General features: G+C 36.8%; 1 protein-coding gene across 2 annotated transcripts in view; it reads right to left on the reverse strand.

The window, feature by feature from the left end:
- Nucleotides 1-18,480, reverse strand: part of LNX2 (ligand of numb-protein X 2) — a 77,692-nt gene that overhangs the window by 23,588 nt on the left and 35,624 nt on the right. For both annotated transcript variants that reach the window (XM_023621442.2, XM_023621441.2), the window contains exons 2-3: nt 12,375-12,885; nt 801-1,048 (exon numbers count right to left, since the gene is read on the reverse strand). In XM_023621442.2, the coding sequence (XP_023477210.2) occupies nt 801-1,048; nt 12,375-12,781 (655 nt within the window). In that variant the 5' untranslated portion in view covers nt 12,782-12,885. The remainder of the gene's footprint in view (nt 1-800; nt 1,049-12,374; nt 12,886-18,480) is intronic.

The following is an 18,480-nucleotide window of genomic DNA, read 5'->3' on the forward strand; positions in this document are numbered from 1 at the left end:
GTTGAGAGGGAAGTCACAGCAAACGCTGAGAAGAGCTGGGTCTACAACTGAGCCTTAGGAGATGAAGGATTATAGGTGTGGCAGCGAAAACTTGAATTTGTAGTCTAATTTGGAATTTGTAAGTGAAAATTATATTTACAAGTAAATACATGGGGCCAACTATCAAAATACGCCTGAGATCTATGACTACAGGCTTTCTGCTCATTTCCTAGTGGGTTGTGCAGTCAGATTAGCGGCTGCTATGAGAGGAGTGCGACAGTCAGAAGCGTGGCCTTGGAGTCAGATATACATCCAGCCATTTCCTGGCTGCATGAGCTGGACCAATTAATCTCTCAAGTCTCAGTTTTCTCACTGTTAAAAAAAATCTCCTAATTTAGTTACAGGCATTTAATGAGTTCATGCATGTGCAGTGCTTGGCACAGTGCCTGACACAAAGCACTTAATTTGAGTATTATTTTTGTTGTTCTTGATGTTCTTGATCTCTTAGTCAACCTACAAGCTTCTGAACACACAAACAACAATAAGAAGCATGTCAATGACCAGTGAACTCATGGCCTATAACAGAAGAGGGGTGGGGTAGGATCCTTCTCCTCTGGGGTAAGATTCCTGTTCTGTTTCAAAAATGCAAACTGTTAGAATTCTACACTTAAAAGGGTGAATTATGCGGTACATGAATTATAGCTCAATAAAATACTTTTTTAAAGAGGAAAAATTGCATGTTGGGAGAGTAGTGGGAAGGAAGGAAATGTCCAATTGAAAACAGAGATGAGAAACAGGAGAAGGAGGTGGGCGGCACATACTGTCGGCAACAGCGCTCTCCTCAAAGGCAGGGTTGTCCAGGCCCGGCTCCTCTGTCCACGCGGGGAGAGACGCGGACGTCAAGCTCCGTTCGGCGGGCACTGTGCCTGTCCCCGAACAGTCCGTTTCGGGTGATAAAGTACCTGGGAGATCTACTATAGTGGTTCCATTTTCATTCTCAATCTCTGTCTGAGTTCTACTAGTTTTCCTTCTCTCTAGGGCAGCTCTCCGATGAGAAGCTCCAGGGCATCTAGAAGAGAGCATCAGGTCGTTTCCAGACGATTTGAAAGGAAAAAATAAGTGATTAATAGCTTATACCACAAAAGAAGAACGGCAATGGCTTCTATACAAAAAGCACCTAAAAGTACCCACAGCAGTACACAATTCTGACCTTAATTTCCACTCACACTAAGTTCTTACCACTCCACATGGCAAATTTAAAACAAGGCATTGGCACAAACAATGGTTTAGTGTATATCTCAAAGGATACTTCAAAAAAATCGTATTCAGGTAGATACTAGTACCAGAAATACACACACCAGTATAGTACACCAGTACAGCTGCCTCTATATTGCAAGAATTACACTGAAATTCTGACTACCTAACCCTTTGTACAGGTTAAAGGGCTTAACCACAGGAGTAGAAATCAGCAGTCTTCTTCCACGAGTCCTTGCGTCCTGACTTAGACCCTGACTGTCACTATGCCCCTACGCTTTCATGGCCAAGGCTGCACGGTTACTCATTAGTGGGTTGCAATACATGTGAAGCTTTACCACTTGCAGGAAAGCAGAGCAAAGCTCAAATAACTTACTGAACAATAGACATGGAAGGAGATAAAAGCATATCTCCCAGTTTATAAAACTAGAATTCCAATGGAGGAATTATATATATGCTATGTAACTTGAAGAACATATTCCAAGTACTTTGGAAAGTTACATAAGCACCAGGAAACAAGAACTGTTAACTTGCTTGTTTTCACTTATTTAAGCAAACAAAAAGGGCAGATAGATGCTTGTTTAAACATTTAAATAAAATCTTTACACAACAGCTATTAGAAATGACATCAAGGTGCCAGTTCTGTCTGGCACCTTGACTGGACCAAAGTGACTAAAAATGCCCAGTTTGAAGAGTGGGAGGACGAAAAGGAGATTAGTGAAGGAGAGCCAGACTCATATTCCTGGAGCCTAACACGACTCTATGGACACCGCTTACTCTCTTGTGTTGGAATAAGAAGGTACAAACAGGTGGATAGGACGAGTGACAGTCTTATGCCTGTCTGAAGGGTTGCAGACTTCATTCAATGACAATATTTTTAAAAATCTAGAATTTCAATCAAAATTAAGTATAGGATTAAATTCATTTAAAATTGAAAGCTATCCCTTGACTATAAGAGTGATAAATTTTCCCTCATGACCTAAAGATTAATTTTGTCCTGGATTTCATTATGAAATTTCTTTATTCAACTTTCTCTCACTACTTGCTTTCTCTCCACCTTGTTAAGAAGGGGGACAAGTGATGTTCCTCGCTGCGTTCTTGGGCAGCACTCTAGGAAATGTTCCCCAAGGCCCTGACAAATATTTTTGAAAATTACATCACTGAAAAGTTATTTTTGTTAAATAAGCACATTTAATCAGAAATGTTTTAAAAAATATTTGTTCAATAAGAAAATTGAGACAAAAACTGGATCATAAAAAGTACTTGTGACTAAAAAGATAGGTCAATATTTAATTCCCCAAATTTGTATCACACACAATATCTACATGGGCAATAGCTAGTCTTCAATGGCAAAAAAGGAGGAGGAGTAGGAAAAGAAGAGGAAATACAAACAATGTGAACATCTGGGAATTAGCCAAGCTAACGATTAAAAAGTCCTACAAAATAACTAACTATAAAGCCTATCTTATAGTTATTAAACATGAAAAAATAAATTTCAAAAAGAAAATCTGTATTTCTTAGACTAGTGAAGAAACAGGTATACTTAAATTCCCAATGGGATAGCAAATTGCTAACAGGAACTAAAGATATTAAAAGTGATACCATGTAAAGATGTGAAAGAAAGATCTTATCTAGCATTTGAGGAGGAAGGTTATAGGTAGAACCTTCAGGAACGCCCAACTTTAAATAAGGTGGACCAGGTGAATAGACTGAGTTAGAACTACTAGATAGGAGGAGACTATGAGAAAAAGACTTCAAACTAAGTAAAGGAGATAAGAATATCAACAAAGAACTGGCCAACAGTCCAACGCCACAAAAGAGGTAGATAAGACAGGGACCAAAAGCATTGGTTTGATTAGAAGGTCACGGTGGCCTTAGAGAGAACACTTGCAGTGATGAGGGCAAAAGCCCAGACTATAATACAAGGATTTCTGTTAACAGTAACATATGCATGCTACAAAAACTGCACACTAAAAATTACCGGGCTTAAGGGAAAGTGGGATAGACCATTCAAACCTGTGCAATGGCTGCTAATGGGTACAGGGTTTCTTTTGGGGTGTTGAAAATGTTCTAAAAATTAGATTGTGATGATGGTTGAAGAATTCTGTGAATATACTAAAAACCACTGAATTGTACACTTTAAAAATAGGTGACTTTTATGGTAGGTGAACTATATCTCAATAAAGCTATTTCTTAAAAAAAGATTATCAGGGAATGAGTAGATCAGAGCAGGCTTGGACAGAGAAAAGCTCATGACCAGACAGCTCACAGCCATCATCCACTAAGTTTGCAAACATTTGGAACTGAAAGAGAAAGGAAGAAACCAACATTTGTTGAGTGCCTGATTTGTGCCAGTCACTGTGTAAAGACCTTTATGGAGTATTTCGTTGAAGCCTCACAACCACTCTATTATCCCCACTTTACAAATGGGAAACTCGAAACTTAACTAAGCCAATACCACACAACTGTTAAATTGCAGAGCCAAAATCCAAACAAACTCAGATCTGATTTCAAAGATGTCTGCTCTTTCCACTGTATCATATTAAACGTATTCTTACAGTGTTCTTTTTCTAGGTCTCAGGAAAACATAAATTGAATTTCTTCTGCAAATTTGTGCCTAGAAACACAATCACAGAATGGTAGAGTGAGAAAGGCCTTAGTGATCATTAAAAGACAAAAAGTCACAAACAGCAACAAAACCCTCTGCGTCTTTTTAAATGGAGGATTTAACAATAACAACACAAACTGCAGTTAGCATCAGGGGCTATAACTTGGGTAATTCAAGCAGGTAACTCAGGGGAGCAGGAGGTTAGTAGAGAGGATATTAAAAATGAATAAAAACAATAGAATGGAAATGCATGTGACATTTAATTAGAGCCAGGTAGACATGTGCTCAGACAACGCAGAGGGACGTGCAGCTCTGAGACAGCAGGCTGCCCTAAGGAGGGCTTGGAGGCACTGTAATCTGCCGCAGGCTGAAGGTTGTACCTCCCTAGGGAGGGATTTCTACATGCAGGTATGTTTTTTAATTTTCTTAAATAAAACCAAAAGGCACTTGCAGCAGCCAGAAGGTTATACTTCCATTTCCACTACTCTGGCTCTCCTTACAGAGGAAAAACTACATATGAACTAACTTATTTATGATACAGTGGCATCATTCACTAACATAACAATGATTCATATTAGGAAACACACAGTGTAAAAGAACACTTTATATTACTATTTGTAGTGTCAGTATTAGTGGTGGTGATGGTGGCAGCAGTAGTAGTAGAACATAAAATGACATACGATAAGCGCCAGCACAATGCTGGGTACTTAATGAAACTCAAAGAATATGAGCATCTTAGAATCAAGAAAAATGATAAAATAGTTATGGATTAAAACATGCAAAAACCAATTCAAGCGACGTCAGTAAAAATGGTAGATTAAAGGTATATGAAAACCTTTCCTCCATAAATGCTAACACTGGCAAAAACTGCCAGAACCATTTCTAAGCTCCAGAAATTAGCCAAAGTTCTGTAGCAATCTGAAGAGCATTTATTCAAGAAAAATGGCTGAATCTCAGTAATAACTGTGAGCTCTGTGGCATTTGAACTTGCCCTATTCCCATTCCCACCTCTCCAGTAGCCTAGAAAAGCACTGGCCCACAATCACAGTGGAAACAGGAGTCTGGCAGCCATTGGAGGGGCAGACTGGAGCGCCTTCAAAGTCCCATTCCTAGAGAATTGTCATTAATTGACCTAACTGTTGGCTTCCTGGAAGACCCCACTCACAAGGCTGTCTTTCTAACTTGGAGCTCAAGCAGTGAAAACAGCCTTTTCACTGGGGTCACCTGTTGAAAAAAATCATAGGCAACTGTTTAAAATCATGGTTGCCTGAGGTGGGCAAACAAAAGACTAACTAAAAAGTTTAAAAGGAAAAGCTAGGGAATGAAATATCCATAGCAGTTCTGATATATCTAGGGCTGTGTGCATGCACAGGAAAGAACTGAGAAAGCCCTAGCTCTCACTTCTGGCTAACACTGAAGCTCTATGAAAGGAGGAAATGAAGGCTAAGTTGAAAATGTCAAGGTCCTGAGTGTTGAAGATATGTCCCACCATGCACACAGAGCTCCTTGGGAAGACTGGGAGATGTACTCATTCCAGGCATTTAAGGAATTCTCTATCCTTTCATTAGCTAACTCATAAGCCGAGCAGAGATTTTGCAGAATTAGTTTAGAAATGTAACTGAACAAACAAAGAACAACAACAAATAGCAATAACAGATCTTGGAGAGGCAGAAGAATCTGATGTCCAGAGTTGCCACATTCTATTACTTAAAATGTGCAGTGTTCAACACAAAATTAAGAGATATGCAAATAAGCACGTATGGCCCATCCACAGGATCAAAGCAGTCTACAGAAACTGTCCCTGAGGAAGCCCAGACGTTGGGCTTATCAGACAACGACTTAAATCAGCTATCGCAAATGTGCTCAAAGGAGAGCGGAAACTACATCTAAAGAACTTAAGGGAAATATGAGAACGATGTCTCACCAAATTGAAACATCGATAAAGAGATATAATAAAGAACCAAATAGAAATTCTGGAGCTAAAAAATACAATAAATGAAATGAAGAATTCACATCTGCAGAAATCACAGCAAATTTGAACAGGCTAAAGAATCAGTCAACTTGAAGATAAGTCAACTGAGATTATCCAGTCTGAGGAACAGAGGGAAAAAGGATGGAAAAAAAAAAAAAGGAAAGAGCCTCAAGGACCTGTGGGACACCATCAAGAGTATTATCATATAAATAATAGGAGTCCCACAAGGAGACAGAAAGAATATTTGAAGACATAACGGCCGAGAAGTTCCCAAGTTTGCTGAATCTCGAAAGCAGCAAGAAAGAAGTAACTCCTCACACAGAAGTGATCCTCAGTAAGACTGACAGCTGATTTCTCAAGAAACCATGGAGGCCAGAGGGCCATGGGATAACAGAGTCAAAGAGTTAAAAAAAAAAAAAAACAAGACCCATCAACCAAGAAGTCTATGTTCAGCAAAACTATCCTTCAAAAACAAAGGAGAAAAAAATGAGGACATTCCCAGATAAACAAAAACAGAGTTTGTTGCTAGCAGACCTGCTGTACAAGAAATATTAAAAGGTGTCTTTCAATCTGCTATGAAAGGACCTTTGACAGTGAACCAAATCGACAGGAAGAAATAAATTGCACTGGTAAAGGTAACTACATAGATACATATAAAAGATAGCATAAAAGTATTTTTTTGCTCATAACTCCTTTTTTGTCCTATCTGACTTAAAAGACAACCACACAACGCAATAATTAGAATTCTGTTTTGATGGGCATACAATGCATAAAGATGTAATTTGTATAACAATAACAGCACGGATGTTAGCTCAGTGCTAATCTTCCTCAATTGGAGCTATATATGAGCTAAGTTTTTATATACTAGTGAAATCAAGTTAGTATTATTCCAAACTAGATTGTTATAAACTAAGACGTTCATTGTAATCCCCAGGGCAACCACTAAGAAAATAATTAAAAAAAAAATTGAACAGAAATGACAAAAGAATTAAAATGGTATACTAGAAAACATCTACTTAACACAAAAGAAAGAAGAAATGGAGGAAAAGAGGAACAAAAAAGAAATAAGGCATATACAAACAAACACAAAAATGACAGAAATAAATCCTACCTCATCAGTAATTACATTAAATATAAATGAAATAAACACTCCAATAAAAAGTTTGGGGTTGGCAAAATGGATTAAAAAGGAAAACATGATCCAACCATATGCTGTCTATAAGAGACACACTTCAGATTCAAAGGCACAAACAGGTCAAAACGGTAAAGGGCAGAAAAAGATATACCAGGCAAATAGTAACCTAAAGAGAGCTGGGTGGATATACTAACTTCAGACAAAATAGACTTAAAGACAAAAATTGTTTCTAGTGACAAAGAAGAATATTTTACAATGATGAAAGGTTCAATCAAGACGCTATAACAATTATAAACATACCTAACAACAGACCTTAAGTACATGATACAAAAAATGACATAATTAGAGGGAGAAATAGACAATTCAATAATAATAGTCTAAGACTTTAATACCCCACTTTCAATAGTGGATAAAACAACCAGACTTGAGAACAAGAAAACAGACTTTAATAAGACTTTAACAGCACTATAAATCAACTAGGCCTAACAGACATCTACGGAATACTCCATCCATCAATAGCAGAATACATATTCTTCTCAAGTACCCATGGAACATTTTCCAGGACAGATCATGTGTAGGCCATAAAAAAAGCCTCAATAAAATATAAAGGACTGAATCATACACAGCATGTTCTCCAATCACAATTAATTCAAATGGATGAAAGAACCAAATTTAAGAGCTAAAACTATAAAAGTCTTAGAAGAAAACACAGGTCTAAATCTTCATGACCTTGGATTAGGCAGTGTTTTCTTAGATATGACAACAAAAGCACAAGAAAACAAAGAAAAAAGAGATAAACTGGACTTCATAAAAATTAAACTTGGGGGGCTGGCCCGGTGGTGCAGCAGTTAAGTGCGCATGTTCCACTTTGGTGGCCTGGGGTTCGCCGGTTCAGATCCCGGCTGTGCACACGGCACCACTTGACAAGCCATGCTGTGGTAGGCGTCCTACATACAAAATAGAGGAAGATGGGCACGGATGTTAGCTCAGTGCTAATCTTCCTCAAAAAAAAAAAAATTAAATTTGTTTGTCCTTCAAAGGATATAGGAAAATGAAAAGACAACTGATGGAACAAGAGAAAATACTTGCAAATCACTTATTTGATCCGTCTAGTATCCAGAATATACACAGAATACTTAAAACTTACAAAAATACAAAACAATCCATTATAAAAATGGACTAATAACGTTGAGCATCTGTTCATGTGCTTATTGTCCATTTGAATATCTTCTCTGGAGAAATATCCAATCAAATCTTTTGTCTATTTAAAATTGGATTATTTGACTTTTTGTTGAATTATAAGAGCTCTTTCTATGCCCTGAGAATACTAGACTCTTATCAGATACATGATTTGCAAACATATATCTGCACTTTACATTATACATCAGAAAAGAATACTGGTAAGAATGTGCCAAATACAAATTTCTCGCCAAGCTAAAATGAGAACTTAAAAGAGCAATTTTGCCTCAGCCTACCCTGACCCCTAAAGGCTCTGAAACCATTTGATGAACTAGAAAAGGTCTCTGCACGCAAAGACTTCTTTAAAAGTTTTCTCTATGTTGTATAAACCTTTAATAATAGTTATAATTTTTATGAGAAAAAGCAAAATGGTTCTGAATCTTGCCATAAACTACGACACAAATGCACAATTTAACAAAAAATTTAACATTTAAAATTACCATAAGCTTTAAATGTTAAATTGTTGAGGATGAGACAGGGATGAGAGGTAGACAAGGGGAGGAGGAATGCTTTCTAGTTCATGCTGCTTGGCAGATTTTCACAAAGTAATTACTAAAATGTTAAATGCTTAGTATAATATATAGAATATTTTTTAAAGGTTTCAGTTCTCCTTTCAAAGATGGGCACTTTCCCATGTTTTTTAAATTATTCATTGTTTTACTAATACATAATCAGTTAATAACTAGTAATTTTATTTAAAAATACATTTGCCTTCATAAATGTTTTACTTTTAGCCAAGTAGGAGAAAATGTCAGCTGTTCTTAAACTGAAGCAGATTTTTTTAAGAGCAAAATTTCATTCAAATAGGAAAGGTAATTTTAGATTCAAAATTACCAGATTTATGCAAACTATTCCTAATGCCATATTTCTACTAATAGAGATTTCCAAATCCTAAAAATTCAAGAATACATGATAGTCATATATCTTTTATATAATGAATCACTGTTGCTGACAAAATTCTTTGAATTTCAATGATACTTACCAATTTCTAACAAATGAGTGAGATTGTTTACAGAGATGCCACAGTCATAATAATTATATTCTGCGCCTCATGACATCACCCTTGTTGCTAGTTGTGTTGGTCTTAAAACATGGCTGCAAATTTTCTGACCTCCTCCCATCACAAAGTGAAGCCTATATCCTCGCCCCTTGAATCTGGGTGATCTTGTAACTACTTCAAACGAGGAACAGCATAAGGGATGCTATGTGACTTCAAGGTCAGATCATACAAGGACATGCAGCCTCTGCCTTACTCACTGGAACACTGAGCGCCATGTCAGAACTTTAAAGACCATGAGGCTGCCGTGTTGGAGAGGCCGCCTGTAGGCTCTCCAGCTGACAAGCCCTGGCTGAGCCCGTGCTGCTAGTTATCTCCATCAAAGTGCCAGACATGTGAAAGAAGCAGCCATCTTGGAAGTAAATTCTCCAGTCCCAACTGTTGCAGTCCCTGGCTCTCAGTTCCTCCCAGCTGTGGCCCAGATAGCACATAACAGACACAAGTCATCCCTGCTGTGCCCTGTCTGAATCCCTGACTCACAGAATCAAATGCTTGTGGTTTTATGTCACTATATTTGGGGTCATTAGTTTCTCAGCAATGGATAACCACAACACAGACTAACAATTTAATTGAAGAAACATGAGATGAGTGTCAATTTTGGGCAAGGGAATTCAAAGACTAGTAAAAACATGGTCCTGGCCCTGAAGGAATTTACAACCCAGCAGTAGATTCTAACTTGCTATCAGCCTGCAGAGACTACTTAACAGCTAGAACAGTATCTGGCACATAGTAGAAAATAAATATTTGCTGAATGAACAAATGAACTGTACTACTTAGGGTTGAGTGTTGCATAATAACCATTTCTGCCTGAATTTCAACATTTTTAATCAAGAGACTAGAGAAAGGCCAGGCTGTTCATCACATATCTGTTCAAATGGGATATAAAAATCACATTATCAAGTCACATCAAGCAGGTCACCCACCTTATCAAATCATTCACCTTTTCAATCTATCTTTCCCAACATGGGCCTAAGACACTTTGGAAATGATTAAATTAGTAGTTCGATATTAATGAGCACACTTGGAAAATGGAACCTTCAACCAGTCATAATTGCTTAGCCTTTATCAACCTATAAATGAAAGAATAGTTTGCAATGTCCAAGTTTTTACATCATCAACATAAATAGCTTGATAGAAAATATTAATGATACTTCAACTACATATTAAATTCTTGTATACATTTTACTTAAGTGACTATTCCTAAAAATTTGTGAAATTTTTCTCTCACTGCTATCAAAATAATTAGTAACTAAAATGAGACTTTGTTCAGTTCCTCTAACATCCCATAACTGACGTTCATAAGAGAGTCACAAAAGAAACCTATCCCCTAAAGAGAATAGTTCTACTGGGAGAAATAAGAAAAGCCTAAGATATTCTTCAACCTCAGCCATAACTAGGCCTGACCCAGACTAGTAAATTCAAGTCTGGTGTCAATTTCCAGGAGGTGCCTGCTATCATGTTCAGATTCTATGCCTGCTGGTGACTGAGATATACAAAAACCCAAGACAACACGTATTTTCAAAAGTCTAGATATTTATTTTACACTTTTTTCTTAGCTTATTTTTAGATAATACAGCTTAGATTCAAGCTATTTCTCTATAAATCTTCATGTTTCTGACATTTTAATAATGTCTCGTTCTTTCTTACACATCTAAATTATGTAAAATGAGTGTACTCATTAGAAACCACTGATATTTAGGAACAGAATGAACATGTATATGAAACTTTTACTACTACTTAGTAGTAGAGAACATAATTTGACCTGTGGTAAACTCAGCATGGTATATTAGAATGGTAAATAGAATACCGAAGTTTAAATCTAACTATACCATTAACTACCTCTAATCTTTGTGACTCAGTTTACTGATTTATAAAGTGAGGGGATTAGATGAGGTAATCTCCTTCAATTCTGTGATTTTATATGTGAGTACAAGGACAAGTTGTTCTATACCAAACTTATACTACTATTTCTAAATCCAGTGTATTGTCCACTATGCATTGTTTATCACAGCCATCAAGATTACTGCAGATCTACACTGCACAAGTGGCTTAACTTTGTAATCAGAAATCAATATGTTTACTTCTGTCCTTTTATGTGATTCGACCTACTTAAGGCATAAGAGATGTATTTAACCCTTCCTAAGAGTATAAATAATTCCAAAGATCAAGTCTTTTACCAAAGTCAAATTATAAAACTCAATAAACAACTAGCTAAATAAATTAGTTAACCTTTTAAAAAGCTTTTATTAGTTTTATTAGCTTTTATTATTAAAAGTCCCCACTCAAGTTTTTAAAGTTTCCAACCCCTAGCTCTTGTTCAGTCGAGTTCCTGAACTCAGAAGTTTTACAAGATTTTAGGAAATAAAATCATGTACACTCGTTTCCATGTTGCAACAAAATTATTTTTATTGGCTGCATAATATCCCATTGCATTGACGTACTGTCGGATTTTTAACCCTTCTCCTGTTAAGTAATTCTATTGACTCTAGTTTACTGAACTGTGCCCAATGTGCAGAGAACATCCTTATATATAATTTTTCCTTCTTTTGGATTCTTTCCTTAGGATAATAAGCCAGATAAAAGGATATTTACATTTACAGTTTTTGAAACAAAGTGCCTTGCAAAGAGTCTATCATTAAATCCTGCTACCCATGTGAATATGGCAGCTTCATATTATACCAACAAAAATATTCATATATATATAATACTTCCTTACTGTAGTTTTTGTATGCATGTTTTTGATAAACAATAATTTTAAATATTGTTCCATACAACTTATTTATTATATCTCCTGTATTTGATTTGTTCATTTACTTATTGATGCCTTGGGGGTTTTTTTTTTGTTTTTCGGTTTTTTTGGTGAGGAAGATTTGCGCTGAGCTAAAATCTGTGCCAATCTTCCTCTATCTTGTATGTGGGTCGTTGCCACAGCATGATTTGATGAGTGGTAGAGGTCTGTGCTCACAATCCAAACCCACAAACCCAGGCCGCCAAAGCGGAACATGCTGGACTTAACCACTACACCACAGAGTCAGCCCCGCCTTGGTATTTTTTATTAAGTTTTGTTTGTTTGAGCAACCTTTTTATAAAATCTAGAGTTACTTTTTTCTCTTTCATATTTTTTGCTTACCTGTTTTTAAGATGCGCCTCCAGATCACAGCGTTGCATGACATCTTGGCACACTGAAGAAAATGGACATAAAACTAATAATTTGTCCAGAAGTTTATGAACTAGAATACTAGACTTCTTACACAGCTTAAAGTGAAGTCTTTTCCGGTCTAGTGGACAGAAATCTTTCTCTTGTAAGAAGTTTCTGAGGCACTTGCAGCAGAACGTGTGTCCACAGGGAGTATCCAGTGGCTGCAACAGAGGCTGAAGGCAGATGTGGCAGACCAGGTCATCGTCCACTTCATCCTGGTAATTGTATAAATGGTTTTCTCTTGTCCAGTGCTGCTGGCCACACTCGAAACACAGAGGATTGAAGGAGGAGGAAGAGGTCTGGTCCACAGACACCATCTCATCACTTGTCGTTCCCATTTTGAATCAACCGAAGCAGCCTCCGTATCTTCATACGTTAGACTTCCACTTAAGGTTTGGTTTCCTTTAAAAGACTGTATTTGACTAAAAACAGGTCCGATTTTCTAGATAAATGAAATAAACCAAAAAACCAAAAAAGTAATTAATATCAATCAAAATAAGCTAAAAGTATCAACATAATATTACCAGTTAACTTCTTTTTTAGTAAAAACTTAAAATTTAGATGAGGTAATAAATTAGTCATAAAAACATAAAAACGAAATTAACTAATTTACTTTTTGGCTAAGAAGAATGACTTACATTGCCAAGTTCTTGATGAAAAAGGAACTTGTGATTAAAAGCAAAAATGCCATATATTATATGGTGTGATGTAAGAAACAATTTGTTTTAGTGTCTGAAATGCCCAAATACTTCACTGGTAGTTTTAAAGCCAATTAATCTGCATAGTATACTAATAATGTAATTTGAGGTATGTTGTGTAATACATCTGCATTTGCTATCCCAACTATGGGTCTTTGCTTCCAACTGATTTTATGCATTTATAGTACTGTGTCTTTGAAATGTAGGCTCAAGGATAATTCAGTGTCTGTTAAAAAAAATGACCTATGCTCTGCACTGTATGGGAAAAAACAGATTTCAAAATACGTATGATTTGAATATTGTCTCTGTATAACACAGATTATAGAAAGATAAATCTGCACAGCATATATAACATCTGTGCGAACTCCATAAAGTGCAATACTAAAAAACCTGCTATAATTCAGTTAAATAGATAAGACATGTATGTTATAAATTTCAATTCCATTTCACATCATTCCACACTTCCTGTTCTTGCTTACTTGGAGCAGCTATTTGTGTGTGTGTGTGTGTGTGTGTGTGTCTCCTCTCCACACAAGACTCACAACAGCCTCCTTCAGTTTAGTGCAAGGCTAGCAAGGAATGCTACCCTCATAGAAGGGCTCCCATACTTCTTGCTGCTCTAGCACCAGGGGTTAAAAATCAACTCCAAAGGCCATAGCTGTCTATATTCATTCTTAATATTTACAGTTTGTGTATGTGCCAAACCGAACAAGGATGGAGGAGAGGTAGGGAGACAACAGTTAAGAAAACCCATTATTAAAATTCAATGTAATACGTACTCTAAGAGAGTTATGCACAGGATGCTATGTGAATATAGAGAAAGATGAGGAGAACTGGCAACTAACTCAGTTTGGCTTTGGGGCCAGAAATACTTTCAAAAGAGAAAAAAACATGGATTGCTGAGTTGTGACAGGAAGCATTAGCCAGAGAGAAAAATAGACAAGGGCATCTCAGCTAAGTCACAGGGACTTGAGAGAGCACGGAACAGTCACGGAATATGAAGCAGGTCAAAACACCTGAGCAAAGAAAATGTACTCGGGGTAGGGGAATTATAAACCATGGTGTTCCTGACATAAGAACAGAAAGAGTAGGACACCATGATAAACCATGGTGTTCCTGACATAAGAACAGAAAGAGTAGGACACCATGTTAATGCTACTAGCATTTGCTTCAATGATAAAATTCTCTTCTGATCACATACATGTATTTGCTATTATATTTATTTGGAGTACTTATTATAGAAACAATTTTAACACTCTAATAGATTGAACAAGAACTGCCAGGAATTACGAGGGGGTGGGACAAAATTCAGATGGGATGACTGACCTCAGATAAATTGTGTGTTTTTAAAAACTACTTAATAAAACAGTAATAATACCAGCAGCCTGTGATCTAAACTATCAGTACCGACGTTGAGAGAGCAAACACTTCTTGTACGTTGTAACTCCTGGGGCTTGTTCTTTACCCTCCGAGCATCATGACGTTTTAAATGTCAGTGCAAGGTGTGTGAGATTAAGGAGAGAAACCATTTATCTCAGGCAGACAGATCCCTTCGACCTAGGTATTTTAATACAAAATGTCTGCAGACTCTTGTTTCCTACTCAATTAGCAAGAAAATTCACGCATCCTTTGCTCTTCTTTGCTTGTGACAGTGTTTATTCTACTTTTTGTTATCCTCAAGAAAACACACTGCAATTCTAGCCTCCCACATAATGACTAAGAAAGCATTTCTCTTAAGGCTATTATATTTTAGCTATTTTCTAAGTCTCTAAATAACTTGTACTTCTTTGATTATTTTCATTTTATCACAAAATCTTTTCATGAGGAAAAATAACATGTTCCCATTTAAAAGACCAAATAACAACTACATTATCTCCAGCCCTGAAAGACCTCTGTTGCCATGAAACAAACATCAAATGAAAACTTATCATGGGTACATCACTAATGTGCACGTAAACACTGATTAAAGAATTGCGAGGCCACGTAACACAAGTAGTTAAGAGCACACACCTGGGGCCAGCACATGAGGGTTTAAATCCTCGCTCTGTCACTTACTAGTTTTGTGATCTTAACCTAGGCGATGCAGCCCAGGAAAAAACATGATGCGCAAAGGATTACCACCAAAATATGGTTAGATGGGAAACATCTATGGTTCCTTTGACTCATCAATGCCAAGAGTCTAAGAATACCCTCTCCTCGCGTGTCCTCCTGACGAACTCTTACTCACACCTGAGGTCTCAGGTCAGTCTCCACCTCCTCTGTCAAGTCACAACAGCCTCCTTCCCACTCTCAGGTAGGGTTCCCTTCCCTCATGTCCCTGCTGCTCTTTCTGCATACCTTCATTCCAGCAGTTACTACATTTGCATGCTTATCTGTCTTCTCACTTCTTTGAGGGTAAAGAGAGTATCTTCTTTACCTCTTGTATTCCCAGTTCTTGGTACATATTATGAACTAAAAAAAAATTGTTCTCAGGCTTATACTTGAGCCTGAAATGTATAATACAGTTATATAAATATATAGGAGAAAACCTCGCACATTAATTTGTGGCACTGCAAAGCAATCAACATACTGGACCCTGCTCTGTGACTATAAACAAAGAATAAGATATTACTCCCTTTAATCTTTAAAAGTCTGAGAAAAAGTTTTTTTTTTACTTGATATCAACACAAGAAAATTTTATTGTATATGTTACATATCAGCTTTGATAGCTGCCTTTGTATAAGGCAGTGGTTGTCCAACTTTTACACCTAAGGATCCCTTTATCCACTCTGGACAAGTCTGGCAGTTTCTTAAAAACTACCATGCAACTACCAGACAATCCAGCAAGTGCACTCCTGGGCATTTATCCTAGAGAACTGAAAACTAATGTTCACACAAACACCTGTACAGCTTTACTTGTAATGGCTGGAAACTAGCAACAACCCAGATGTCCTTCAAGGAATGGCTGAACAAACTATGGTACCTCCATCATAGAACACTACTCAGCAATAAAAAAGAATGAACTACTGACACACACAACAACCTGCACGAATCGCCAGAGAACTACACTGAGTGAAAAAAGCCAATCCTAAAGCATACTTATTATTCCATTTACATACCAGTCAATAATCAACACTACTTTTAAAAATAATAAAAATTGAAAAACGGCAAAAAGCTAAGATAAGCCCATCCTGGAGGAGTCTGTCTTTCCTGGAATGAAGCTCGAATACAGTTCTTTTCCCAGAGCCTTTTCCTACTGGAAGAGCACGTCTGAATATTTGGCTGTATAGAAATATTTAGCATATTATACGAGAGCCTTACAGAAATTCTATTCTTAAATTAATCAAAACTTATTTCCTACTGCACGTCATTAGGAAAACTATCAAATATCAGTTTCAAACAATTTCACATTTATAATTTATAATTCTCTCATTTTCTACATAAAACTGTGATTCAGCACACTTAGCTCCTATGCCTTTTAGCAAGTAGAAATATTTGAAAAACCATTCTGAAATTCTTAAGATGCTCCTTGTAGTTGGAAGTACCCTATTTAACAAGCCAGGAAATCAGCAAGATAAGCAAAAAATGCTAGAAGCTATGAAATTTAGGATCTGAGCTCTATGCCAGCTGGGTAAGTAGGTCACTACATAATTCATTCATTCACCATATGTTTATCCAATGTCTACTATGCGCCAGTATATTATATATATTCTAGTGCTTTGGCTTCCTGTTTATAAACTATCAGCTTTGCTTAAATAGTAATTGACCACTCACATTCACATTCACACACACACACACACACACACACAGGGAGTTTAAATCTAGCTCTAAAATTCTTATGATTCTACTTCTTTTCATATACATTAAAATACTTACTGATATGTCATATTTACCTTTTAGTCCCAACATGTTATTGTTTTTTGATAACTTTAATAATCTCTTAAATATTCTATAAACAGGAGGTTAAATTGTGACTAGTAGAGAATTGACAAATTTCAAATGTCTGTCTACTTTTAGTTCTTCAAATTCTGAACCACTAAGCTATAATGAAAATCTTTTTTTTCCAAAAGATAACAGGCAAAAACCAACCTGGATTAGCCACCCAATTCCTGGAGGCTTACAGTTATACTAAAGCCATACTTTAAAAAATTATACTAAACTATATTATGGTAGAGTAATTTAAAAATAGAACTGATATATAACTATTTCAAAAAGGAAATACACCATATGGAATGCTGACCATTTCTATACAGCTAAATATCCAGCCATACCTGCAGCAATTAGAAAAGACCTCTGCGGAGAGAACTTTATTCCAGGAAAGACGGACTCCCATAGCACTGGGGCTCTTCTCACCAGCCAGCTGAGATGGGGCAATTTCTAACATCTTAGAGAATGCCACAAATTCCTAAGTGTCACATAATACATAGAAGACGCCGGCTGGGTGGTGAGGGGAACTACAGCAGTTTTCATTGGTTTAGTTTTACTGCATGTGATGTTTATCTGCTGGACATAATTTAAATACTTCTTTTATTACATTCAAAGGCAAGGGCTCTAATTTTAATAAATTAATGTTTTCTTCTAACAGATGAAAGCTTTCAAACATTTAACTTCTTGCACAGTAAATTTAGAAAACATCTGTTTTCAAGTGATTGATAGATTCTTATTTTCAAGGTCTTTTCAGTTTCTAATTGCTATAATTGTGGATCACAATTCCTCCACTAACTCTCAATTATCCAAGGGAATAAACCGTATCCAGAGAGCCCTGAGTGTGGAGTTAGAGACCTGAGTTCAAAATTTGGCCCTGCCACTCACTCACTAGCAACGTGACATCATAATGTGGCATAGCATTTAAACATCTATAAATCTCAACTTCCTCTGTGTAAAACAGAAATGGTCTCTTGCTTATGACACAGGATTACTGTGAAGCTAAAAATGTTACACCACCAGAAAAACCTTTCACAAGCCACAAAGCATTCTAGTACAAATTCATGACTAGATTAATGCTTGTAAAGGATGTAGATAAGAACAGACAAGCTGAAGTGCTGGGTGGCCCAGCTCCTTCCACTAGACTGTGCATCACGAGGCCTGGATTCAATTCTTAGCTCTGCAACTAATATCCAGGCCACACAGTGCACACTTCACCTCTCCAGACTTCCACTTTCTTTACCTATATACCAGTGGGTGAAACTAGATAAACTAAAGTTGCTTATAGACTCCAAACTCCATGATCCTGTAAATGAACCTTTTTTTTCCTCCCCAAACAGAACAAACATTTTTCTTTACTGTCATCCAGCACTGAGTTTCCTATAAAGATGACCTAAATCCAAAGTTTATCAGGAGGGTTTTGTGTGAGTATTTCT

This window comes from Equus caballus, chromosome 17 (genome assembly GCF_041296265.1).
Source record: "Equus caballus isolate H_3958 breed thoroughbred chromosome 17, TB-T2T, whole genome shotgun sequence".
NCBI classification, from domain to species: Eukaryota; Metazoa; Chordata; class Mammalia; order Perissodactyla; family Equidae; genus Equus; species Equus caballus.